This window comes from Monodelphis domestica, chromosome 2 (genome assembly GCF_027887165.1).
Source record: "Monodelphis domestica isolate mMonDom1 chromosome 2, mMonDom1.pri, whole genome shotgun sequence".
In the NCBI taxonomy this organism is placed as follows: Eukaryota; Metazoa; Chordata; class Mammalia; order Didelphimorphia; family Didelphidae; genus Monodelphis; species Monodelphis domestica.
In genome coordinates this window covers 212,941,969-212,967,893 of record NC_077228.1, presented here as the reverse complement: position 1 = coordinate 212,967,893, position 25,925 = coordinate 212,941,969, and the positions used below count along the sequence as shown (strand labels likewise).

The 25,925-nt window shown below is 41.9% G+C and overlaps 1 protein-coding gene across 2 annotated transcripts; it reads right to left on the bottom strand.

The window, feature by feature from the left end:
• Nucleotides 1–1,114: 1,114 nt before the first annotated feature.
• On the bottom strand, nucleotides 1,115–25,671 carry SLC25A19 (solute carrier family 25 member 19). Of its 2 annotated transcripts, XM_007482662.3 has the most exons (8): nucleotides 25,430–25,671; nucleotides 23,949–24,116; nucleotides 21,497–21,666; nucleotides 21,165–21,320; nucleotides 19,923–20,093; nucleotides 11,263–11,446; nucleotides 10,438–10,568; nucleotides 1,115–3,118 (listed from the first exon to the last, which is right to left on the bottom strand). In XM_007482662.3, the coding sequence occupies exons 3-8, from the start codon at nucleotides 21,626–21,628 to the stop codon at nucleotides 2,915–2,917; spliced, it is 978 nt and encodes a 325-aa protein (XP_007482724.1). In that variant the 5' UTR covers nucleotides 21,629–21,666; nucleotides 23,949–24,116; nucleotides 25,430–25,671; the 3' UTR covers nucleotides 1,115–2,914. The 2 variants fall into 2 exon arrangements, with proteins under 2 accessions (XP_007482724.1, XP_007482725.1); XM_007482663.3 differs by lacking the exon at nucleotides 23,949–24,116 and having other exon boundaries at nucleotides 25,430–25,633.
• Between the last annotated feature and the right edge of the window lie 254 nt (nucleotides 25,672–25,925).

Genomic DNA, 25,925 nt, shown 5'->3' with positions numbered 1-25,925 from the left:
GTGGCCTTTCTTCAGTGTCCTGGCTGTCGCTGCCACAGGAAGAGAGGAGGCAGGCATGGGAGTCACTAGGAGGCTGGCCGGGAGCCTGACTGCTGGTGAAAGCCTGCTTAGTTCCCAGGGGGGAGGAGAGTTACAGTCACTGCCCTGGGATGAAATCAGCCTGGAGGGCAGGTGGATGAGGAAGGGGCCACAGCATCTGACATCATTTGCCACTGTGGTTCTCGACCTTCTGGGTCAGGGATCAGTCTTAGAATAGTTTCAAACTAACTGAAGGAAAAGCCATGATGGAGGATAATGAAGATGATTATTTTTCCCCCATTGCAGTTCACTAACACTCTGCAGGCTATCCAAAGACCCCCATGGTGACCTTGAGTGAAGGGATAGGGATCTAGTTCAGCCTCCTTCAGGTTAATGGACTGCTTGAGGCTTAGTCACTTCTCCAGCAAAGAGAAATCCCTGCCCCAGCCCAACAGGGAGTCCCCAGTCTTACGATAGTTTTAAGCTTCAATGAATCCCCAACTGTACTGAGACTTTTGGGACACCCCATATATCGCACAGGGAATTTCACTGACCCCGAAGGTCAGATTTTTAAGGCTTCCTCTTCCAAAGCCAGTGTGGGCTCTGACACTAGAGTTGTTTGACCCTGGACAAGCCACAACCCCTCTGAGTCTGTTTCTGGTAAAAGGCACTTCACAGGCTAATGGGCTGAGAGGTGGAAGGGGCCTTTGGTGCCTTATAATTCAAACTTCTTCATTTTACAGATAAAGAAATAAAGGACAGAGCAGTTTGGCCAGGTCAGTTTTACATCTGAGTCCTTCCCCTCCCCTCACCACCTACCTCCCAGGTTTGTTGTAGAGAAAAGGGTTCTTGGTCAAAGTACTATATACACACATAAGCTGTAATTATATAGAAAAATGATCTGTTCCCTGCTCAAGCCACTCCCTCCGGCCTTTATTCTCTAGGCTGGAGGGGAAGGGAGATGGTTGTGCCTCTGGCCAGCAGCCTAGGCAACAGGGAAAGTCTGATTAGAGATGAAAGTTTCTTTTTAAGATAGAGGAGTCATCAGAAAGGAGATAGTGAGGGACTGGCAAAAAGCAAATAATTCAAGCCAAACTGGTGAGAATAAAATTTTACTGGTTGAGCACAGATGTTTTGACTTTGGAAGTATATAAAATACATTCAGGGAGCTGTCTTCCCAGCAGCTCCGAAGAGCCAAAACCTGGATAGCCAGGCCAGGGCCCCTGGTGTGAAGACTTTCTATAGCAGCTTCTGCTCACTCACATAACAGTATCCAGGGGGAAGGAAAAGGTTTTCAGGAAAGTAGTTTCCCATCCTCTAGGGCTGCTGAGTGTATTGTTACAAGTCTAAGACACAGATGTCATGAATCAGAAAGGATAAACCAGTTATCAAAGACCACCCTGTTAGCTGTTGTCCCCCAAGGGCTGAGGGGATTTAGATCAGTGCATATTCTGCAGCTGGAAAGAGTTGGCACCTCAAGGGGAGCACCAGGCACAGCTAAGGCCCCCTTCCCAGAATCTGCCAATCAAGGCAATCCTTCTGCCTTCCTCTACTAAACCTCAATACGAAGAAAAAACCAAAATCGTTCTTATTTGAGCTCTGGGGCTAGGGCCCTAGAACACCAGGTGAGTATGACTGTGGTCAAGGGTAAAAGCAAGGAGTCTAGCAGTAATGGTCTGTCTCATCTCTCTCCACCTCCCACACACCCAGCTGCAGTTTCCTCTGTGATTCTAAATAAATATCAATTGTGGGTTCCCCTATCTTCACCCCCACAGGGCTGTGAACCCTGCCCTCAGCAGAACACCTCATGAGAACAGTCATCTCTGCCAAAGCAGCCAAGAATGGTCATCACCACAACCTTGGATCAAATCTGGACACCAGAGTGGTAGCAGCCTCTACTCACCCAAACCCAGAGCCCCAAGTTTACTTTCAAGTGTTATTGTAGAGAATGAGTGTTTGATATGTCCAATAAGAAGGAGAAAATGAAATCCTGGGGAGTTTGCAGCTTCTCCCCTGCTCTTCTACACCCATTTGCTGACATTGTCTAAATTCCTGCCATCTTTTACACCCCCAGAAAACCTGTTCCCACAGCCCAGTGCCCATAAGAGGAGGCTGTCAGGGAACAGTCTTGTCCATGCAGAGAGAATACTAGAATTGTATTTCTCCACAAACATCAAGGTCCAGGCATCTGGGGATGTGAGGGTCACTCAATTTGGCACTAATTCTCCTTAAGGACAAAAAGCAAAGCCATTTTGGGGGATGAGAGCTACAATGGAGGAAGACATGCTATTCAGAAAATGGAGCTTGGAGAAGGCCTTTCCCCCTCACACCTTCAGGCTAACTTTAGAATAGCTGGAGACATAGTAATTTCTTCCTTTTAGCAATATAGGGAGAACAAATGGATTACAGAAATTGTGGAGGTGGCTTGGGAGATAAGAAAAAAAAGCAGGTATGTCGGCAGAGATGAGAGGAAACTCTGAACCAAGGATATAATTTCAATGCTAAAGTCTGATGACTAAAATAAGATGAGGATCACCTAGAGTGTGGAACACAGGCCCTAAAACTGCTCAAAGCCCAGTGGAGGGGTGCAGATATAGCACCTTGACTATTCTTTTCAAGTGTCTAGTGGATGAAGGTAAAACAAGGAAGTCGAGCCCTCTTTCTACCCCTTGGTCTAATGGAGGCCAAATCACACATGCCAATTCCCAGGCTTTCCCTAGAGACCTTAAAACATAAAACTAGTTCTCTTGTTGGCAATATATGGACTGAGTGGAGATGGGTGCTGTACCCTATCAGGTGTTCTGAGTTTATGGCTTGGAGGTAATGGATGAAGAGACACTCCACAATGCAACAGATAGTTTTCTTTCTCTTTGGAGTCTCCTGAAGTCCAAGACCTTCAGCTCACTTGCCCTGTCTTCTGGTTGTCTGAGGTCTTCTTACAGTTGAAGAGGTTACAGAACAGCTCATACATGAAGAAAATTAATCCAGTTGACATAGCAGCCTTCAACAAGCTGGGAGTGAGGCCTTTAAAGAAGCCCCGTGCACCCTCTTCTTGGAGAATCTTCCTGGCACAGTCCAGTAAGCTCTCATACTTTCGCACCTAGAGAAGAAAGACACATGAAAATCCTGTGAACATCTGGGGAGACCAGGGGCAGATAGAAAAGTGGCACCATGTTTGGGACTCCTAGATTCCCACCCTTGGGCAGCATGAGGTCTTCTTTCAAATGGTTTATTCAGATCTAACCAGAGTGCCTCAAAATCATGAGATGCAATGAGCCATTCAATTCTGCCAAATTTTCCAATCAGTACCCCTTATTTCCCCCTCTTTTGGGGGAAAAAGATTATTGCTCTCTCTTGTTTTTTTATATTACTTTGGCTCCCCCAATATACTCCTACTCCCCCATCCCCAGCTGTGCCTTGTGATTAAGAAAAGAGGAGAAAAATTATTCCTGCCAAAGTGAGACATTGACTGAGATTGATGATTTATGCAACAGAGATATATGATTTATACCCCACAGAACATTTTAAAAGATCTGGTGAGAAGAGTGCAGGAATCAAGAAGGAGAAAACCAGGATAAAGCCTGTGGTGGAGATGGAGCCACAGATGTCAAGAGTCTCTCATTAGAACTATCTCTCCACCACAGGGATTCAGACAGATCAAGCGTTTCTCAACCTTTTAGTTTCAAATGCACCTGGAGAGCTCTGGTCAAAGCCCTTGAGCACCAGTATGGGCATTTTGTAGTAACATCTCCATCTGCTATAGTAGGAAGTGTGAACCTTAAAAATTCTCAGACCCTACTTCATAAGGTTGGGTTAAGACCATTCCCCATTGGGACCATTCCCCATTTGGGCAGTGAAGGTACTTGATCAGGAATGTGAGGACTCTACTTCATCATACTTAAGCATGCCTTAGGGGAAGATAAAGTTGTAAACTCTTTGCTGAACAATGAAAAGTACTTAAACCCATACCATAGTAAGACAAAAAGTTCTTAAGCTGTGCCTATTTTTGGATATAATACAAAAGGGTGCTAAGTACCTATAAAGGTCAGGCAACTCGTGAATTTACAAGGAACAAAGAACTGGGAAACTTACTCAGAGGTTTCCTGGTGTGAACTTGCAAAAGGCAAAGAGATTTTTCAGGTGTGATTTTCCCTCTCCCTCTCCCTCTCTCTCTTCCTTAATTCCTCATTTGTATTAATTAAAATCTCTATAAAACCCAGTTGACTTGGGTATATTTCATAATTGGAAATATTTCCCTGGTGACCACCTTATATTTGATTTAAAACAAAACACTGTCTTGAAAACATATTTTCTGCGGTCACAATTTATGTCTTCAACTATTTTAACTCTTACAGTTTATGACAACCAACTATTTTAATTATTACAGAAGGAGAAGCAGAAAGTTGGTCTTTCTTGACTGACTCATCCCATCTCTTCATCCCCTCCATACTGGTATCTGCTGCTTGTATTACAGAAGAGCCCTTCTCTGAAAGTGTTAGAGCAAAGCTGGCAACAGCTGGGCCTACTATGCAGACATGGAAGGCACAGACACTCTCTCTGGTGTTTTGTTTTCATAAACAAATCCACATACTTTTAATGGCAGAAAACCCCTCTCTCTCTGACACAGGCATTTATTTTGTGATAAAACTAAGAAGGTGACATAATCAAAATGGCCAGGGATTACTATTTGTTGAATAGCAATGCACAAGGTGAGCGATTTTTAAACCCAGGAAAGCACACATTTTCAAACTATGCTGGTTGGGAACACATATCTCAAGTCTCTCTCAGAATTCCTTTTAATGACTATAGAGGGGAAGACAGAAGGAAGAGTCAGCCAATAAGGTCCCTAATTTTTCTCAGGCCCAAGTCCTCCTTTTGATTTTCAGTGCTATCACCCTAGTGCAGACTCTATCAACCAATGCCTCAAAGTGTGAATCCAGTGCCTTTCTCCTAATCCACCCTACATCCAGTGGCAGATCACTGTTCCCCACCAACATTTCTGATTATAGCTTTTCTCTTTTCTGATCTGCACCCACAATTTTGACTCAATTTCCTACCTGGCCTTTCTTTATCTGTCCTGCCCCCCCAGCTCTAATCAAGGTTCCCCCCCTCCACATCTTTGCTGGGGTCACCCCTTTCATCTCAAAGGGTTCTACACTATACTGTTTACTAAAACCTTACTCATCTTTCAAGTCCCAATCCAACTTTTCCTCTTTCAGGAAGCCTTTCCTGACTTCTCCAGCTGATAGTGCTCTCGCCCTCTTCTGATCTCCACCTGGCTGGTGGTGCCCCTCTGAGGACTGAACTGCATACAGCTTTTCCTTTAGCTGAAAGGAAGCTTACACAACCAGATATGTATGTATGTATGTACATCTGCAACTGGGCCCTCACCACAGCAAGTTAACCCTTTGACTTTTCCCTAACTGGTTTATTTTTTATCCTGCTCCCCATGCCTCAAACCTTCTCTCTTCCATCCTCCCATGCCACTCCCTAACCCATCCTCTCAAAGAAGGCCCTTCCTTCACTGCTGAAAGAAAGGAAAAAAGCCATTTGCCTTGAATTTCCTCATTTTGCTTTTGGTGCATCTCAGAACCCTTTGACATCATCCCCCATCCTCTCTGCTCTCTGATGAAGAGATGGTCTTCCTCTAAGACAAGTTCAACCTTGCTATTTGGACCCTTATTTCTATCTCCTTCCATTTCATTCATTCAGACATGCCCAGGTCTCTTCTAGCCTTAAAAACCTCACTGGACCCTACCTCTCCCTCAGGCTATTGTCCTATATGTCTCCTCTCTTTCCCAAACAAACTGCTTGAAAAAGTTGTATTTACACTTGTTAATGATATTTCCTCTCCTTCCTACTCTTGAAGCTTTGCAATCTGGTTTTGGATTTCATCAAACCTGACTAAATAGGATCTCTCTCAAGATGCCAAGGGATCTCTTAAAGGCAAATCTAATGGCCCTTCCTCAGGCTTTATACTTCTTCATCACTTGACACTCCTCTCTCCTCACAAGGGTTTCATTATCCTATTTTCTCATCCTACTAATCTTGAGTCCTCCTTTTTTAGGATCCTTTGCTAGATTGTCATTTATATTCCACTTCCCATGAGTATATCCCAAGGTATATCTGTTGGCATGTACCAACCCATACCAAGGTACCCAGGTCTAGCTGTTGTGGGGAGCTCTGTTATAGCCTCTCTGTCCTGATGATCTCATTAGCACTCATGGGCCCAAGTATCATCTCTAAACAGATGACTCTGAGATCTATCTATCCAGCCCTATTCTTTCTTCTGAGTTCCAGTTCCCTCTTACCAACTGCACAGTAACATCTCAAGCTGTATGTCCAGAGGCTCCTCAAACTCAACATGCACAAAACAGAATTCCTCTTTTTGCTGAGGATACCTTTCTAAGCACTCCATTCACAACCTTGATTATTATTGTTTTTCAGTGGTATCTGACTCTTTGTAACCCCATGGACCAGATCACGCCAGTACTATCCATGGATTTTCTTCACAAAGATATTGGACTGGTTTTCAAGCCCCTGCTCCAGTGGATTAAGGCAGACAACAGTCAAATGACTTGTCCAGATTTGAATCTAAGTTTTCTGACTCCAGGCCCAACATTCTAACCACTGAGCCACATAGCTGCCTCCTTATAACCTCAGCTCATGCCACATATTCAATTGGCTGCAAAATCTTGTTTCTCCCTCCATCACATCATTCACAGTAGTCCTCTTCATTCTGTGCATACAATCACCAGCACCTTAGCCCAAGCCCTTGTCACTTCTTGAATGACTATTAGAATAAAAACCTCCAAAATGGTCTTCTTGCCTCCCCCTAATTCATCTTCCACATACTTGTCACAGTGACATTCCTATGAAACAGGTATGATGTCACTCCCTTGTTCAATAGCCTCCTTCCTGAACACTTTAGACGAGCTATGTTGTTCACATCACATTCCATATCCCAAATCATGTTTTTTCACAAGCAATAACCCTTGCTTGGTATGTGCTTCTTCCTCACCTACACATCTCAGTACCTCTATTCCCTTCAAGGATGAGCTTGATCATAACCTCCCACATGAAGTTCTTCCTGTGTCAGATGGCAAGGTTTCCTCCTGAAAAATACTTTGTCCTGTGAATTTTAGTTTTTCTTAAACCTGCTTAGTCTTTAGAATTTTAGTAATTAGGAATGTATACAACCCTCTTAAGGATTAAATGTCGGGGAGGAAGACCTATGACAAGCATGTGCTAGCAAGTGACAAATCAGAAACAACTGACTCCCTGGGCTGTCCTAAGCCAAGCTTAAGCCACCACTGGCACATGTGAGACAGAGGAAGTGATGTAAAGAACTGCCTTTATATTTCGCATTGCTTCCTGTGGGGAGGGAGCTTTGGCAGAGTTGACCCTGGAACTCTAGCCTGGATGAGCTCCTCAGATTGCTTCCTTGAGATGGTCACATGATGAGTGATAAGACTGACTCCCCTTTCCTTTGGCTTCTGTGGAGGACCCCTTGGCCAAGGCCTCTGAACTCCTGCCTGGCTCAGCCCGGGTTGGAGTAATTTAAATTCTCTTTCTTTTCTCTCTCTCTCATTCTTAATTTCTTCCTTCTATTGTAAAATAAACCACCATAAAATTCCATTCTGACTTGAGTGTTTCATTGGGATTTAGAAATTAAATCCCTGGTGACCAACTAAATTTATATTCAGTCTCAATCTGAATTTTACCCTTAATAGTCCTTATTCTGCAAAGACTTTCAGACAGTTCTTGTTTTGGGTAAATGGACTTTTCCACAGACCTCTATGTAAGGAGATTTCTACATAATACAAATTTGCCAGTGGACATAGGGAAGGGAGGAAGAAAGGGCACATGTGTGCAGTTGTAAGAATTAGCTCTTTGCTACAAACCAGGAGCAGGAAATCCTACAAACTAGGAAGTCCTACAAGGCAGAAGCAGGAGATCCCCAGGCCAACATTCCGGAGCTCTGAGAAGGCAGTTCCTGGCTGACAGGCAGTTGGCTTCTCTGGAGGAAAGAAGGGTGTTGGTGTTGTGGCTCTGGAGAAGGAGACTTGAAGCTGTCAGGAGACTGGACTTTACTTCAATCAATTCATCTTAAGGAAGTGGTAGAGAGGGTGGCTAACATTACACTGGTGGATGGTATGTGTTAACCCATCACTCCCCTTCTGATCCTGTGTGGTCCTGCAGTGCTGCTCTTCTTACTGGGACTTCTGCCAGACCCGAAGTGCCTGGCTATACCTACTTGGGGCAGACACTCAATGGCCAGACATGGGCATAGACCTAGGTAATACATTCTTTCAGATTTCTTCATATAAAGTAAAATTTGTGTAATGTAAATTTATATAAAGCAAGAAACTGTATGTACACATTTCTTGCCCTAAGGAATGAAATCAGGGATGTCTTTATTTTGTTTTTTACCCCCTTTGCCTATCAGAGCACCTGGTACACAGAAGCACACTTCATAAATAAATAAACTATATCATCGGCCCTTTGGAGATGGGCCAGTGTTTACTTTTATATCCACCTTTGTATCTCCTACAGGAACTAAAATCGGAGCTTGCACATAGTAGGTGATCAAGAAATGTCACTTGAAAGAAGAAAATGAAAACAAATACATTAGGGAGCTAAGCACAAGCCTTAACAAAATAATTCCTTTAAATTCATTGTAGGACATGAAATATATTTAAACCTCCCTGTTAAGGTAAACACTTGGAGTAGGACTTCATTTTAGGTGACCAATACATTCCAAATACCTTTGCCTAAGTAGAAAATCACATATAATAACAAATTCAATTATTTAATAAGTATTTTCTATACAAACATACCTAGGTACTTGATGACTTTTCTTAAGTTTATCAGAGTTACCAGCATCACTACTCTTGTATTTTGGGGCCATAATTAATAGCTAAAGAATGTTAATGAAACAAAGAGAAAGCCTGTAATGACAGACATGTCTTGTTACAAGCCAGAACTAAAGACAAAGACTGATTTAGGAGCTAATGTTTGGTGCAAAACGATGCAATGACTTTAACACTAAGGCTTCTCAGAATGAGAATGAGAGTGAGTGACTGGGTGAACTCCTGAGAGACTTTACAGTGCTTGGGAAAATGGTGAGGATTTAGTACATAATTTAAAATGTTCATTTTACCTTTTTTTTGCATTTCTATTGCCAATCCTATCTGCCTGAATTTGCGTGTACTGAGTTTGTGTAAAACAATGTCACACTGTATTTAATTCTTATTTCAATACTTATTTCAACATTTCAGGAATCTATAGTTTATTTCATGAGAGTCAGTACTCCCTCCATTAACACTGAACACAATGCCTTGCTTTAGGAGATGGTCTTTGAGAATTCTTGAAAAATTACTCTGTAGCTAACAAAATGCCTTCCCAGCTAATTGAGGCTGGTCCTCAGACAACAGACCACTTTTCACTGGGTCCATTTCTCCAAACCTTTCCCCAGTCTACCAAGAGCTTTTCACTCTGTTGGTAAAACCTTTGGGAAACCTGGGTCAGTTCTAGGCCACAACAGGCAACAGAATCCTTTCTTTTTTCTCAGTCAGACTAAAAAAAGAGGATTAAGCATCAGCTATATACAAGGCAATGTCCTAAGCAAAATGCATAAAGATGAATATGTCAAAGGTGCTGCTCTCAAAAAGTTTCTGGTCTAATAAGAGATAAAAACTAAACACAACGATTACAGAAAAAGCTGCTGATAAGAGAGCCAAAGAAGGGAAAAGGAGAGTTCCAGGAAATGTTCAATGAGAAATTTAAGAAGGGAGAGGTCATTATGTACAGTGTGTCTATGGGCCAGGACTAAACTGTCCAGGTAAGGCTATGGCAATTTTGAGAATGTTGAGCCCTTTTTTAAATGCTTATGCCTTCAACCCTAACCAGACTGCTAGGTTCCCAAGGACAGACCATGAGTCCTTCTTCCTTCCTCTGTGTCCATATACCCTACTGCCTACAATTTGAACTGCTGGGGGTCCAATCATCCTCACAAAAAAGAGCTTTGGGTCTAGGGAGTGCATGAGAACAAGGGCCATGTGCAGGGAACTGCCACTACTTAAATTAGGTATGCTCCTCACATTTTACTAAGTCATCGAGGTCAGAGCAGAAAGTTCGTTAGCCAATCATTCACCAGATTCTGTAGGTTTGACTTGAGACCATCCATCCCTTATATACATCCCCTGCTTTCCATTCCCACTGTCAGTACCCTCATTCAGGCACTTGTCACTTCTAGTCAGTTACTATTGTACAATTATCCGTGTCTTCGGGCTCACCTCTAAATCTGTCCTATACGCATCAGTGCCAGATTAATATTCCTTATTAATTAAAATCTCTGTGGATATTACTTCCTCTACTTAAAACCTTCCCAAGATCCCTTTTGAGAGTGCTTCTCACCTGTCCGAAGGTTGCCCGGGCCTCTTCAAACCCATCTACCTGTAACCTCTTCTTAAAGAGGTCCAAAGGATATGTAAGAATCTTGCTGATGACCCCAGCTCCACTGCCACACAGCAGGTTCTTGATGTTTGCTGCAATAAAAGTGAAAGGCGGCAAGAAAAAGCAAAGAAAAAAATGCAACCTGAGGTCTTCATCCCAGCAGGCACCCCAGAACAGCCTACTTCACCTGACTCAGAAGAACAAATCCTAAAAGTTTCCTTCAATCATAAGAAAGTATTTCTCTTGTTGAACAAAATCCTAACAGCAGTCAATTTCTACAAAGATAGTAATCCTTGTAGTAAAGTAAAAATTAACTGCAGATTAGCGCTGTCTGATGTCAGGATGGGAGTGACTCCTCCCCTCAAAAACTTCTACCAAAAACTGCTTATTGACTACAGCAGGGGGGGTAGAAGGAGGGGAGGGAAAGAACATGAATTGTGTAACCATGGGAAAATATTCTAAATCAATTAATTAAATAAAATTTAAAAATAAATTTCTACCAAAGGCAAAATGAGGTTACTCTAATCACAAAGAGGTTAAAGTATGGGGCCCCAAAGAAAGCAGAAGATGGGCAAATTAGGCCATAGAACCAGTCTCCTGATGGCCCTAGTCTGGCAAATGGAAGAGGTGGCCAGCAAGGCTTCAGAGGTGGGTTCAAAAGGAAGTGAGAAAATCTACTGGGCAGTAAAAGCAAGTTTACATGTTACAGGCCTCTGATATTGTGTCATGGCCAAGGCAGAAACATGATGGGCCATGCACTCACCAAAGAGACAGCCCCCCACTCACCATTTTTCTTTCTGTCCCCTGGCATGGCCCATTCATAGACCTGCTTCAGCATTCTGTAAAAGGAGAACTGGAAGCCCGCATAGGGGAAAATGGCAATAATAGTTGGTGGCAAGCCTTTATAGAAAGCCAGCGGACCTTCAGTCTTGTACATCATCTTCATGCCATGACGGAGGTTTCTGTAGATCTGTATGTGGGCACACATTGCTCTGGTGAGCTCACAGGGTCAAAGGATCTTGGGTTTAGAGCTGGATAGGATTTTAAACATTATCAAGCCCAACCCCCAATTTCATCAATAGGAAACTAAGGCAGAGAAATGACTTGCCAAGGATCACAGAGTATCCTGAGGCAGGATTTGAACCCAAGTCTTCCTTCCTATTCAATGCCCATTATACTACACTACCTCTATGGGCTTTATTCCTCCTAACCACAAGTGATAACAGAACAAGTACATCACTTCTGCTGTCAAAGTCAATCAAACTTCCAAAAAGAAAAAACAAAACACCCAAGGGAAACCCAAAGGATGCAGACTGACAGTGTGGATGACAAGATGGGGATCAGTAGGGTTTTCCATTGTTTGCCCTCTTCCTTCGACTTCTATTTAAACACAATTCAGTAAAATTGAGTCACAAATTGTTACAGAATTCTAATGCTAGAACAATTTCAAAACTTCATGTGGGTTGCCCTATTCCTCAGACATGTAGGTCTACACCCAGACAAGTTAAGAGCCATGGGTATGGATATTCTTCTTAAAGAGCTCCAAGAAGTTACTGATTTGTTAAACTATCTAGTAATTTCCCAAAATCTGAAGCCTTGATTTGGTGGCTACACAGAGTTCTATAAGTTTTACTGATGCTTTCTCTGATGCACATTAATCATTTTTAAAATTCTTTTTTTTCTGTTTTAGTACCAACTCTAAGAAGGGTAAGGGTTAGACACATAGGGTTAAGTGACTTGCCCACAGTCATACAGCTAGTTAGTGTCCAAGGACAGATTTGAACCTAGGACCTTCTATCTCCAGGCCTGGAGTTCTATTTACCTAGCTATCCCTAAGACAATCATTTCTTGTTTTCTTATTCTAACCTTTATTTTCTGACTTAAAATTGAAACTAAGTATCAGTACTGTGTAATTAGAACCAGCTCCCCTGGACTTCATTTCCCAGCATCCCACTCTTCTTCTCACATCATGCACTGACATAGGAAGGATATAAGTTTTGTGTAGCCCTGCCTCTCACTCTCTCTTCTTGTGATCCCAATTGGTGGAGGTGGTGTGAGGTGAGTGGCAGGAGAATCTACCCACGTGGCCTTATATTTTGTTAGATAATTACCTTTTCATTCCTTTACTTCAAGTGATTATTAATAAACCTTATAAAATATAATACTTGGAATATTGGACATTAATTTAAATCCTTCATTTTTGGCAACCACTACACACTCAAGCTGCTAATGCTACTGTTGTTGCTGCTGCCTCCCACATTTGATCAGACACTGCCTGGGGGTCCTCTCTGAGCCTACCGCTGCCTACCTTGCCACTTCTCTTGAGCACACTGGCCAGGGGTCCTTGAGAGCAGCTTTCCATGAGATTGGTACAGTATAACCCCCCAACCCCCTCTCCTTTACATTACTAACAGCTGAGTGCTTGCTGTTGCCCTGGAAGCCTGGGTGTTTCTTTTAGGCAACAATCAGCCTCCTAAAAGCTTTTACCTGAGGAGAAGCTTCCACCCTTTTAACTCTCCTGCCCACGTGGGTTTTAAGCATATAGTAGCTTAGGGATGAAAGGGCTTTTTAGACTAGCAACAGCCTAACAGCTCAGCATAAGTTCTGCCTTTATTTACCTCCCAGGTCAATTTTAAACTGACCTTGGGGATTTTCAAGCTTCTGGCTGAGGGTGGAAACTGAAGGTTTAGCCCACATGGAGGTCTTCCATGTCACCCTCTAGACACTAAAACCCAGCAAGGGGGGAGGGGGGTGTAGTTAGTTCAGTAGATTGAAAGCCAGATTTTGGGAAATTAGGCTCTTGTTTCCTGACCCAAACACCAGGTGTAGTCTATATTCTATACTCAAACACTCTTTTGGTCTCCCAAATCAGCTCAGCTAAGCAGCTCCTAGGAGTTTTTAACCTTCATTGTGCCTAAACTAGAAAGCTTTTGTTTTCCCTCACTAAATTAGCTTTGGGCTAAAGCCTCTTGGCTGCCGCCCTCCATTCAAAGGCTGACTGGGGAGTATTTCCATTTACTAGCCTTGCACATACAAGGAAAAACAATAATAAATTAAAAAAAAATCAAAAGCATATAGTTCACAATCAGTGACACACTGTGTTTGCCCAAGGAGAGCACAATACAAAGGTTTCTCACCCCAAAATAAGTTCCATTTCCTTTTTCACTTGGCCATGATCCACAGAGTGAGTGCAAATGATTTTCTTTATAAAATAATAGTATAACTGGTAATGCATATTCAAAGAAGTACCCAAATCCCCAAATCACAAGATCCTATCTAATGACAATAGCAAACAAACCCACTCTCTCATAGGATTCACATGAGTTGCTGTGTGACATTAAAAAAAAACAAAAACCTTTGAAGGTCATAGATACTCATCACAAGTTCTCCATATCTAGCCAATCTTTCAACCTTGGCTGAGATATTTTTAACAAAGTCTATTGCTGCCATCATTCCAAAATGTGGCAGAGGAGCCCAGAAAAACAAACAAACAAACAAACAAACTTCTGTACTGCTGAGAAAAACCTTTTGGTTCTAAAATGTCACCAGATATCTAGAACATTCTGGTGGAAGGATAGAGTAAACTGAAGAGTTACAAATATAAAAAACCCATCTAGTGGTTACAAAGCCCCAGGGAAAACCTTCTCATCTCCCAGATGAGATTATAACCCATCAGAAGGTAACCAAGCCCCTTGGGAAACCTCCCTCCTCTGATGAGAGACTGTAACAGCCGTAAAAGGCATGTCTTTATATGTCCCATCCATTGCAATGTGGAGCCAAGGACTACAATAGTGAAAATCTCTTCTGATGTCTCATCCATTACATTTTTAGTAAATGCAGAGGTGGGAAACACAATAATGCTATTGCACTGCACTTCAGCTACTAAATGGGCCCTTACCTTTTGTTACAAATAACTCAAAGATAGGCAAATGATCAGTCAGAAGTAGTGGTATTCCTAGATATCCTGAAAAATCATTTATGAAGACCCCTTAAAATCAATTTAAAATTTTAAGTCATTAGATTCTCCAAGGGTTGTATACAAGTTCTAACCAATTTGATGGAGCTCATCCATCATCATCTATGTGACAATTAACAAAGGCAAAGAGGAACAAAAGGCCATTTGGGCAACATGTGACCTCAATGGTTCTGGTGACAAACCCAGCATCCATAAGGATCTATGATTTTGCCACAGAAGAGGGTTTGTGCAACTAGATTATGGACTTTTACAATGGTATTTTCTCCAGTTCAGTCATAGGGGAGGTACAAATAAAGACAATGTAACAGAATATATAGCTAAATGGCCAAACACAGTAGTTGAAAATTACATAGTGTAACAATATATTAAATTAGATTAATATGTGAACTTAAAAAAAACAAAATTAAATCTTAAAGCAAATAATCAGCAAATATGTGATAGGACACAGGCACTGAATTTAAAAGTCCTTTTCTTCAATTCCAATAGCAACATTACAGAGACTTCTTCACTATTTGGAGGAGAACAAACTAAAACAGTTAGCAATGAATTCTGAAAAGCTAAAAATTCACCTCCAGACTCTTTAAGGTTCCTTCCCCTCCCCAGTACCATCTAGATTCCTTTGGTCCCACTTCTGGGGTTCCCCATACCTACACTGGGCATAGTGTGGACAAACTCTATATATTGGGTGTATTGCAGAGATTGGCCTCTCATTTTTTGTACTTTAAGCACGTTACCAGTATTAATGTTTTTTTGATTTTGCACTAATAAAAGTTTACAATATCCATTAGCTCTAATATTAATGCATACCCAAAAGCTTTAGACTATGGAAACCTGCCACTGATTGTTAAATATTATGGGATTTTGATTAATGATTGTGTCCGATTCCAGGAGAAGGGATCACAAAAGAGCCATTATACAGTGCCAAGAAGCACAAGGTCAAGGAAACAATCCATCCAGGTAGGATTGATGAGAATCTGTGCCAAGACAGAGGACTTGTTTTGGGGTTCGAGGAAGCGACTGACAATGTCAGACACAGGATTTCCCCATGCCAGGTTCAGACCAAGTTACTTTGGCTTAGCTATAATTCTGGCTCACCTATCCCTGAGAGTGAAGGTAAAATGAGACCAGTGAATGATAGCTCCCTTTTACAACAAAAATCTAGTCCCTTTTCTGTCCTTCATAATGTAGCAATTTTCTGTAGTCCAGGCTGTTGATTAGATAAGTGCATATTGTTGCAATGATCCTATAGGCTTGTGGGACATGTAAAAAAAATATCATTTTTTAAATTGCAAAGTTTAAATTCCTTTTAAGAAGAATTTTAGTTAAAGAAAAATGATACTTCCCTGAATCCAGAAACTGAACTTTTGGAGAAGACACCATGAAGAAGCCTCCTGACCACAAGCTGCACAAGAATGAACTTTGGGTGTGGTTGATTGAACATTTATTTGTATGTATACTTTCATGCCAAAGGGGACTGCCCCCTAACTGGCCTTTTGTCAATGCATCCAGCAATTATTGGTTTTGTTCTTTTTTTTCTCTTATCATCAAATTATTGTAATCCTTAAGTTGATTATGTTTTCATGATCCTTTGGGGAAGTCCTTCTTCCCAAATGATCATATGGTGAAATGTAAAAATGGAGACTTGAACTCAGGACTCCATTTCCCAGGAGTCCTTGCTCACTTCCCAAAATGCCTTGTAACCTCACCTGGGCCAAGAGCGAGATGGGGTATTTAACCTGGCTGTAAAGGCTACTGGGTCTCTTTCCTACTTCCGCTTCCCAGCAGACGCATCTCTTTCATGATGTAAGTGAGGTTGTCTAGGCCTCTCTGGGCCCAGACATGTGCTTTCTTATTCTGTATTTTCTTTAATCCTTAACTTTTAATAAACCTCATAAAAATATAATACTCCTTGCAGAGGGAAACGAATTTCTACCTGCCTCAGTTCCCCCTAAATTTTAACTCTTACAGACATAAATCACTTTATTAGGCCCTGATTCTAGGACCTATTATGGGCTTATTCTTGCTTACTCAGAATTTTTATATACTATTTAATTTTGATTTTTTTTTCTTTTCTTCTATTTTTTAAAAATATGTTTTACTTCCTTTTAACAATTGATTCACATACCTCATAACTCAGCCATGTATCTCAGGGTGATCCATGTGTTTGTCAAAACCCTACTCAGGGGGGAATTGTCATAAATTCTAGATTTATAAAAATTTTCTTGTTTGACAGTAATTTTAAGATAAGAAACTTGCTGCCTCACTGAATCAAGAAAGTGAACTGTTTGAAGAAGGTACCATGGAGATGCCTGCAGAAACCTTACACTGCACCAAAAGATCCAGAATGAACTTTGGGATGTAGAGAAATTGAACTATGGGGGATTTAATGCATTTATTTTGAATGTAAACCCTTATACCAAAGCGGACTGCCCCCTAATTGGCCTTTTATCAATGCACCTTTTATCCCCAAATTATTATAATTTCCCTTTAGAGAGTGCAATATTGTATATACCTTTAGTTAAAGATCCTTAGAGATATATGTTGGTTGTATGTACTGATTCCACAGGGAAAATAGGTATGTAAATCTGGGAAATTTCCACATGCTCATTTCCCATGAGAATCATAGGGGGGGATTGTGAAATTAGAACCTGCTCCCCTGGACTTCATTTCCCAGCATCCCACTTTCCTTCTCACATTATGTGCTGACGTAGGAAGGATATAAGTTTTATGTTGCCCCTCTTCTCACTCTCTCTTCCTGTGATCCCATTTGGTGGAGATGGTGTTAGGTGAGTGCAGGAGAATCTACGCATGTGGCCTTATATTTTGTTAGATAATTACCTTTTCATTCATTTACTTCAAGTGATTATTAATAAACTTTATAAAATATAATACCTGGAGTATTGAACATTAATTTAAATCTTACAGTACCAAGGCAGAAAAGTAATAAGGGCTGGGCAATGGGGATTAAGTGGCTTGCCTAAGGTCACACAGCTAGGATGGATCCAAGGCCAGATATGAGCCCAGAATGGAACCTCTTCAGACCTGGCTCTCTATCCACTGAGCCACCTAGCTATCCCCTTTCACAATCATATAAAAAAAATACTTCATCACTGACTACAGAAGCCCTCTCCATAACAAAGAAAAATACTTAAATAAGACCAATCGAAGTATTGGCAAACTCCAAGTATGTATACGTTGCATAGGCTCCTATAGAGTTACCATAAAGGAAAGTGAGTTTCCTCTTCTCTTGACCACTTATATTGCTTTTTGTTACCATTAATCCCAAGTTATACCCCCAAAATCTTCCATGTAATACCTCTTCCAGATTCTGAATTCCCTTTTCATTTGGCAAGTTCTTCACTAATGTAATCCAATTCATTATAGCTACAAATGTAAAGCTACTGGCTGCCCTGGTTCTGTCCTCTGTGTAGATGGAGCTACCCTACAACCCTTTGAACTTTCTAGATTTTTCACCTCATACTGAGTTCTCTCTTCTCTGAACTCTGATTGCATCTACAATCAGTATCATAACTTAGCCTTCCCAGGTGGTCTCTAAGCTCCATGAGGGCAAGGCTTATAATTCCTTCATGCTGGAATCCAGCAAAGTATCAGTCCTCATGTTTTTCACATAGGAGGTATCTGTTAATGAAATGAATTTTCACTGATAAAACAGACGAATTAAGGACTAATCAACTCAAATGACCAGATTCACTAGAGAGAGCCTTTAAATAGTGCACTCCTAGGGAACTGAACCAGAACAAATTACACAATAACAAGGTAAAAACAAACACCACTGAAAGACTTGAGAACTCCCATCAATGCAATGATGAACCATGATTCCAGAGAATCAATGATAAGGAATGCTACTGTGAATTTCAAAACTATTCCACTGTATTCAGACCATTCTTTAGAAGATGGGATTTAGCTATTTTCTGATCAATAACAATAGAGATACTTGGAATAACTGAATCAGGTCTTGGAAACCACATTCTCCACCCTACTCCAAGATTAGGAAGGGCTGCAGCAAACTCAAGATTTAATTATTTGAGAATATGGCCTTCAACAGTCATGTGCAAAAAAAGGACAGACCTCTGGGAGGTCCTAGGTCAAGCTAGAACCACCATTGGCACATGTGAGACGTAGGAAGTGAGGTAGAGAACAGCCTCTGGAGTTCTCTGGACTTCCTGTGAGGAGGGAGAGAGTCAGTTGGAGGCTGGTGCTTGGAGGTGGAGGAGCCCTGTGGACTGCTTTCCTTCAGATTGGTCACGTGAATGATAAGGACTAATCCCTTTCCTTGCCTTGACTATCCAAGGCCTTAAAGCCCTCTTTGGCTCAGCCTGAGCCAGAGTGGGTCTGAGTTAAACTTCTTTCCTTCTCTCCCTTATCTTTCTCTCTTTCTCTCTCTAATACTTTCTTCCTCCTGTTTATAATTAAAACACCATAAAAATTTGGCATCTGACTTGAGTGTTTCATTTAGGAATTACATAAGTGAATTCCTTGGTGACCTTAAATTAATATATATCAGTCTTTCAAAGTGATTTCAATATCACACTACCCTATCTCCTGATAGAGAGGTGATGGGATCAGGGTATAGAATAAGACATATTGTTTAGACATGGCTGATATGGTAATTACTTTTGCTTGACTATACATATTGGTTTGTGTAAATGGAGATTTTGAGCCTTTGGACTTCATCCCCCAGAAGTCCCTTAGTATTTCCCAAAATTCCCTTTTCCTGCATCCCCGCATTTTGTGTGATTGTATTTAAGTGGCTGTAACTTCTCCCTCTTCCTCTTTTTGACCTGTGACTGGGCTGAATTCAAGTAGTTCTTTTGCTCTAGTTATTATTAATAAAACTTTATAAAATGTATTTAGTTATTGATTATTAATTTTAAAACCCACAGGCTACAAGGATTTGTTTTTGTTTTTTCCCCACAGTGAGGGTTGGTAGAGGTTCAGGAGGGAGAGAAAATAGATGTTTGCTTATTAAAAAAAATAGCTCATTTCTGTCACATTTAAAATATGATTTTGTTTAAACAAAGTCAGTTTTCACATACCTTTTTGGAAATGCAGCAATTAGTAAAGTATGCCAAATGCCAAGTATATATACATATTTTTTAATCCTTAGCTTTTGTCTTAGTAAGGGTAAGGCAATGGGGGTTAAGTGACTTGCCCGGGGTCATACAGCTAGGAAGTGTTTGAGGCAAGATTTGATCCTAGGTCCCCTAGACTCTAGGCCTGGTGCTCTATCCACTGTGCTATCTAGCCCCCACCCCAGAATATTTTTATGGTACTTTGCATGGCTCTTGAGTCATCTATAGATATTTATTGGTGGATTGAAGATAGTTGCCAAGGTTCTTTCAAGTCTTTTTGCTAAGCAATTGAATCCCACTTAATTTGGCATTTCCTCAGAGGACTCATTTCCTAGTCCCTCAAACATGCTGTGAATCTCTAACCTCTGACCACTCACCTTGGGCTCACCCTGAGCAGCAAAGCGAGTCCGGAGAACGTCAACAGGCTGCAATGAGAGAGTGGCAGCACAGGCAGACAGGCCACCACACACAAAATGTACCGAGAAGTCACTTATGCCATACGGTTTAGTTCTGTGGGCTAGTTCAGTCAGGCGTTCAAAGGTCACAAACTGTAAGAGATAGAGATGCATCAAGTCTGAGGGCTGTGGTCAAGCCTCACTAGCATAAATGCTATTATAGACACAAAGGGGACACTGTATCCGCAGTGGGTATCACCTTGGGCACACTTTAGGGGAAATTAATGCCACTTTAGCTTTTACTTTCCAAATGGTGATGTGTAGCAGAACCTCGAAGGAAGAACTGTAGAACCAACCACATTCAGTGAATACTGAACTGAAAAACCAGTGTGGCAGAGGAGAAAGGGATCTGGACTAGGAATTAGAACACCTGGGGCTCTCGTCCTGGCACTGGCACTAACTTGCTTGGATAAATCACCTAACTTGTCTCTCAATTGTTCTCTTTGAAAAAAAAAAAAAGGATACCTGCTGCCTTACCTGCTTCTCTAGGAGACTCCAACAAGATGTTTGTGAAAGTACCTTGAAAAGGACTATACAAACAGAAAGTCATTACTAAATATATTTATGGACTATCTACAAGAGAAGTGGCACCAAGTCCATTCTATGCTGTGTAATCTAGGGGCCTGCTACTACAACTTAATTATATATATATATATTCACACACACACATATATATATACACACACACATATATATATATATGTACATATATATGTATATATTTTTTTCTGACAAGGATGATAAGTGCACAGTGGAAGGGAAGATGCCTTTTTAAAAAAACCTTATTTTCTAAGTAGCAACTCTAAGACAGAAGGACAAGAGCTAAGCAAGAGGGGGTACGCGACCTGCCTAGGGTCACAAAGCCAGGAAGTGTCTGAGGTCAGATTTGAAATGAGGTCCTCCTGACTTCACACCTGGCATTCTATCCACTATGCCACCTATTTGTCCCTGGAAAAAACTGTTTTTTCAATGCTCATTCTGAATATACTTTTTATTTCCACAGAATATTTGACATAAAACAAACAGAAAGCACCCTGATAAAATCATTGCTGCCCCTTTTAAGATAGTACCCTAAGAATAATTACCTTAATTGCTTCATATTCTTTATCCTCCTTTAATAAGCAACTGAAACCTCAGGTACCTGGATTGTTCCCTGTCACCTACCTGGACAGCTCCATAACCCATGGAGAGAATTTGGGCTGGAAAATGCCCCTTCCAGAATGCTGTCAAGCCTTCCTCCTTCAGGATCTGCCTCATTGCATGTAATATCCCATGGTATTTTGCACGTGGATCTCTGGATGATAGATTCTCAACCTGAAGCTAAAAACCAAAGGACAGAGATAAGAGGGTATGAGGGGGAAAAGATTTTTCAGTAAAGCATCAGAGAACATTCTTAATTTTGAAGAGATGGTTCCAGTTCCAAGTATCATAAACAACTTTTGTAGAGGAACCTGAACTTGTGTTCCCACCCATAACACAGAAAGAAAGGGACCTACCTGGAAACGAATTTTGATGACATCCAAGGGGCTGATCAAAGCTCGGGTAACAAGCCCAGCTGCAGACCCAGCCAGTGCCACCTCCACCTTGGAGTTGTTCCTACATTCTGATTTGGGGTCATAACCAACCATCCCTGCCTCTGTCACATGCAATGTCCATTCATATTAAGCTAAAAGCAAGAGACAAGTGGGAAAAATAGAAGTAGCTTGTTTAGAGATCTTTCACTAAGTAGTTTTCTGGAGGGATCTGGGTGGGCTGACAAATTTCTGGCAGGTGTCCAAAGGCAAAAACAAAACAAAAACCTAGGTTGCATTTAGAATGAAGCTATTACACAAGAGTGTTAGCACTCCGAATCTTCTAGAACAGTGGGGTCATGGGGCATTAACATACTCAGAACTGAGGTTTTTCAGAAACAAACCCTGGATTGAAAAGCAGCATCCATAACCTTGTGTATAAAAGTCAGGTGTACAGGAATGATAATGGAGTCAGGAAGACTTTAATTCAGTTCCTACCACTCACTACTGTCAAGATAATTTTAGGGTTGTGACTTAAAATCTAGATTTAATTGGTCACTGGGGAAAATCCCAAATAAAATATCCAAGTCAGTCTGGAAATTGATGGTAATTTAATTAATATAGAGGGAAGGAATGTAAGGAGAAGGAGGGAAGAGGATATAGGATTCCTCCTGCCTTCTGAAGAAGATTAGAGGCTTCTAAGGGGATAAAGTTGGAAAAGTAAAGGAGGGAAATTCAGCCAGAAACTCACCACTGAACTGGACAATAGCTTATAGCCATGCTAAGATGCCGAAAGGCCAGCACGCTGCCCTCAGCTAACTCTCCATCACCAATCAGGGAAAGAGAGTGTCCTTAGAGACAAAAAAATCTCAAATATATAGACCTTTCACCCTTGTGTCTCCTCCTCTAAATTTTCACATCTAGGGGGCAGCTGGGTGGTTCAGTGGATTGAGAGTCAGGCCTAGAGACAGAAGGTCCTAGGTTCAAATCTGGCCTCAGATACTTCCCAGCTGTGCAACCCTGGGCAAGTCACTTGACCCCCACTGCCTAGCCCTTACCACTCTTCTGCCTTGGAGCCAATACACAGTATTGACTCCAAGACAGAAGGTAAGGGTTATTATTAAAAAAAAAAATTCACATCTACCAATCACATCAAAGACTTTCTCTGGGACTGCCCATACTTTTAGTTCTCATCTTCTTTGATTAGTTTATATTTTTTGAGTTACTTAACACTTCTTTGTTAAGTTCACCTTTTGTTAATTACTTGACCTATTTGTGATTAGTTTAACCTTTATAGTTACTTAACACCTTTTGTATTAAGATCTAAAAATAGACTTAGCTTAAAGTTCTAGCTTCACTATAAAGTGAGAACTAAGTACCTTCATTGTTCAATCAGGAGATTACAACTTTTTCTTCCCCTAAAGTATATAAGTAGGGTGGAGTAATTTTAAAGTTCACACTACACACATTGCCTGAATGGCTACAAGCAAATCAATAATCTCTCAGTTTCTCAGGCAACTTTCTAAGCTAGAAGATACAAATGAGGTTCATCCCCCTCCCAAATGTTCTCATTAATCAACATGTATTTATCATTTACTATGTGTCAAGAACAGTGCTAGGCACTGGGGATTAATTTGAGGGAAACTCAAGTGAGCGCCTATAATGCTTAATTCTATACTTCTGGGAATCTGTACCAGAATATGTGCTAAGTGCTTTCTAAATACTATCTCACCTGATCCTCACAACAGTTCTTCAAGGTAGATGTTGATATTATCCCTATTTTACAGTTGAGAAAACTGAGGCAATCAAAAATTAAGTGACTTACCCATGGTCACATAGCTAATAAGTATATGGGTCAGATTTAAACTCTGGTCTTCTTGACTCCAAGAATAGCACTTTATCTCTTACATCTAAGAGTCTTACTCTTGTCTACTTTCTGCTGAAATAAAATCATTCTCCCTCAACTGTTTGCTCCCCTTTATACAAAGCCTAACTTGGACAAATGATTATTAAGTTTTATATTCTCATCTTAGAACTTTATATACCAGAAGGTAATATTTATATAATGCTTTAAAAGTTTGGAAAATGTTTTAATTTTACAACCCAAGACACAACAGGTATTCTTATTTTCTCCTTTTTATAAAGGAGTCTTAGGTTAAGTGAATTTGCCTATAATTATACAAGGTATCTTCAAAATTCTAGCTTAAGGTTGCACTGAAACTTTTGGGATACCCTGTATAGTCAGAAAGTTAGGATTCTAATCTGTTTTCCTGACTCCAAACTTGGAGTTCTTTCTATCCAATCGATTAACAATATACTTCTTCCCCACCCTATCCCCTGTAACTTCTGATGCTTTTCTTTTTCCCTTTTATTCTTATACTTTCTTTTTTGAAAAAATTTTCCTTTCGTCCAACAACCTGAAAACAATTTTACCTACCACTTCTACTGAAAAAGTTGCATTTTACAGCAATCTTGAAGCTGTGGTATTCTGTTTGTGAAGCCTCTCTCAGTGAAGGCCTCTCTCATAGTTTCAGTTGTGATCCAGTGCTAGGCTGAGGTCTCTTTCCTAATGTCCACATATTCCTGAAGTTCCCTGTTAAGATCCCTAGGAATGTAAAGAATGTGAATGATAGAGGGGAAAACCAAGGAGAGAGCTGTCCAAAGACAAGCAGGCAAGTGAAAGCCACTGGCCACTGCCCATAGAGGTCATTCAGACCAACCCTTATTCAAAAGAGAAGGAAATTAAGGCAGAGTAACCAACCTAAAGGGCAAAACCTATACCTGGGGAGCTAGGAGTGGACACCAGGCTTTTGGCTCTCCACCAGAGCTGAGGGAAAAGGCTACTCTGTGTGAACATGTTTTGTGGGAGTGTGGGCCCTTCCTTGGCTCTGTGTGCAAACACTTGGGTGAGAACCTATTGCTGAGTGGGTGCAAGTGTATATATCTATGTGTGTTTATGTACATGGATACCCTTGTGCAGTGATGGTGAACCTTTTAGAGAGGAGTGCTCAGAGGTCTCCCACCCTCCATCCCCAGGGCTGTGCCCATTCCCCCCCTCAAGGCATTGTACCCTGCCAGCCAACCCCCACCCCCTTACCCCACACAGGGGAGGGAGAAAATGCTCCCATTGGGCTGCTGGGCAGGTGAGTGAGGAATGTTCTCAGTCAGTACAGAGAAGGGGTGAGGAGTGGCCTGAGCCCTCAGCTCCCCTCCCAACTCTGTCATGTGTGAGCAACCCACCTTACCTCATGTGCACTCCCATTGGGCTGTCAGGGCTGGGGAATTGTTGTCACCCATAGTGGAGAGGGGGATGGGAGCAGCTTTCTCCACCCCACCCCCCAATCTGCCCACAGGGAGCTCTCCCACCCATGCCATAGGGACATCACTGCCCTTGTAAGTATCTGAGAGGGGATACTTGTGTGTGTGTGTCTCAGCATAGATGCCTCTGTTTGTGTCTTAGAGCGCTGACACTTGCTGTGGGTTGGAGCGTGGCCTTTTCCAAGCCTGTCTGTTCCTTGCCCAGTGTGTGGATCAGTCTGTGGTACAGTGCACACAGCGCTGGGCCTAGAACTGGGAAGAGCTGGGTTTCAATCCTGCTCCCAGGGAAAGTCATTTCACTCCTGGGTAACTCATTTCACTTTCTATGTCTCTGTTTCCCCATCTGTGAGGTGGGGGCAATAACAGTGCCCTCCTCCCAGGGCTGCCGAGAAGGTCAAGGGCGGGGAGGAAATCCAATTTGCAGAGACACCCCGCACGTTTCGCGAGCCACGCCCCACCCCTAGATGGTCCTGCATATACAGGGACGGGCAGGTGAGGACACGCGCATACAGGTTACCCGCTCGTCCGGGCTTCTCTCTGGCCTGCGTTCCCAAAGGTGCCAGAGGCAGTGGGAGGGATGGAGAGGGAGAGGTCACTCACCCAGCTCCGGCTCCTCAAGCTGAGCCCCTCTTCGCACTCTAGTCTTTCCTTTACCAGACGAAGCCTGGCATGAGCCTGTCGAGGTCCTCCGAGAAAAACGGGTCTCTAGGCCAATCAGAGCAGACCCTGGTCGCCGCGCTCTTGCTTCGCTCCACCCCTTCGGCAAATGGCCGTATTCTACGGAAGGGCTTCAGGTTCCGCCTCCTTGGGTAGGTCCTTCAGGATCTCTCCTTTCGGCCCTCCCCCCACGACGCAAAGCTTCCTGGGAGATGTAGTCTTTCCTTGAGCTTGGGTTTCCGGACTCCTGAGGGAGACAGCCTCATCGTCCCCTACGTAGTAGGCGTCTCTAGCATTGCCACGGGCGGACGGGACCACAGTTGGGCCCAAGGTGAAAGGTTAAAGGACAGATGTCGCCAGGCATTTTGACCTGAAAGAAATCAAATGAAGAATAAAAAAAATTTTCACCACGTGTTAGAAATGTGTTCAATTTATCATA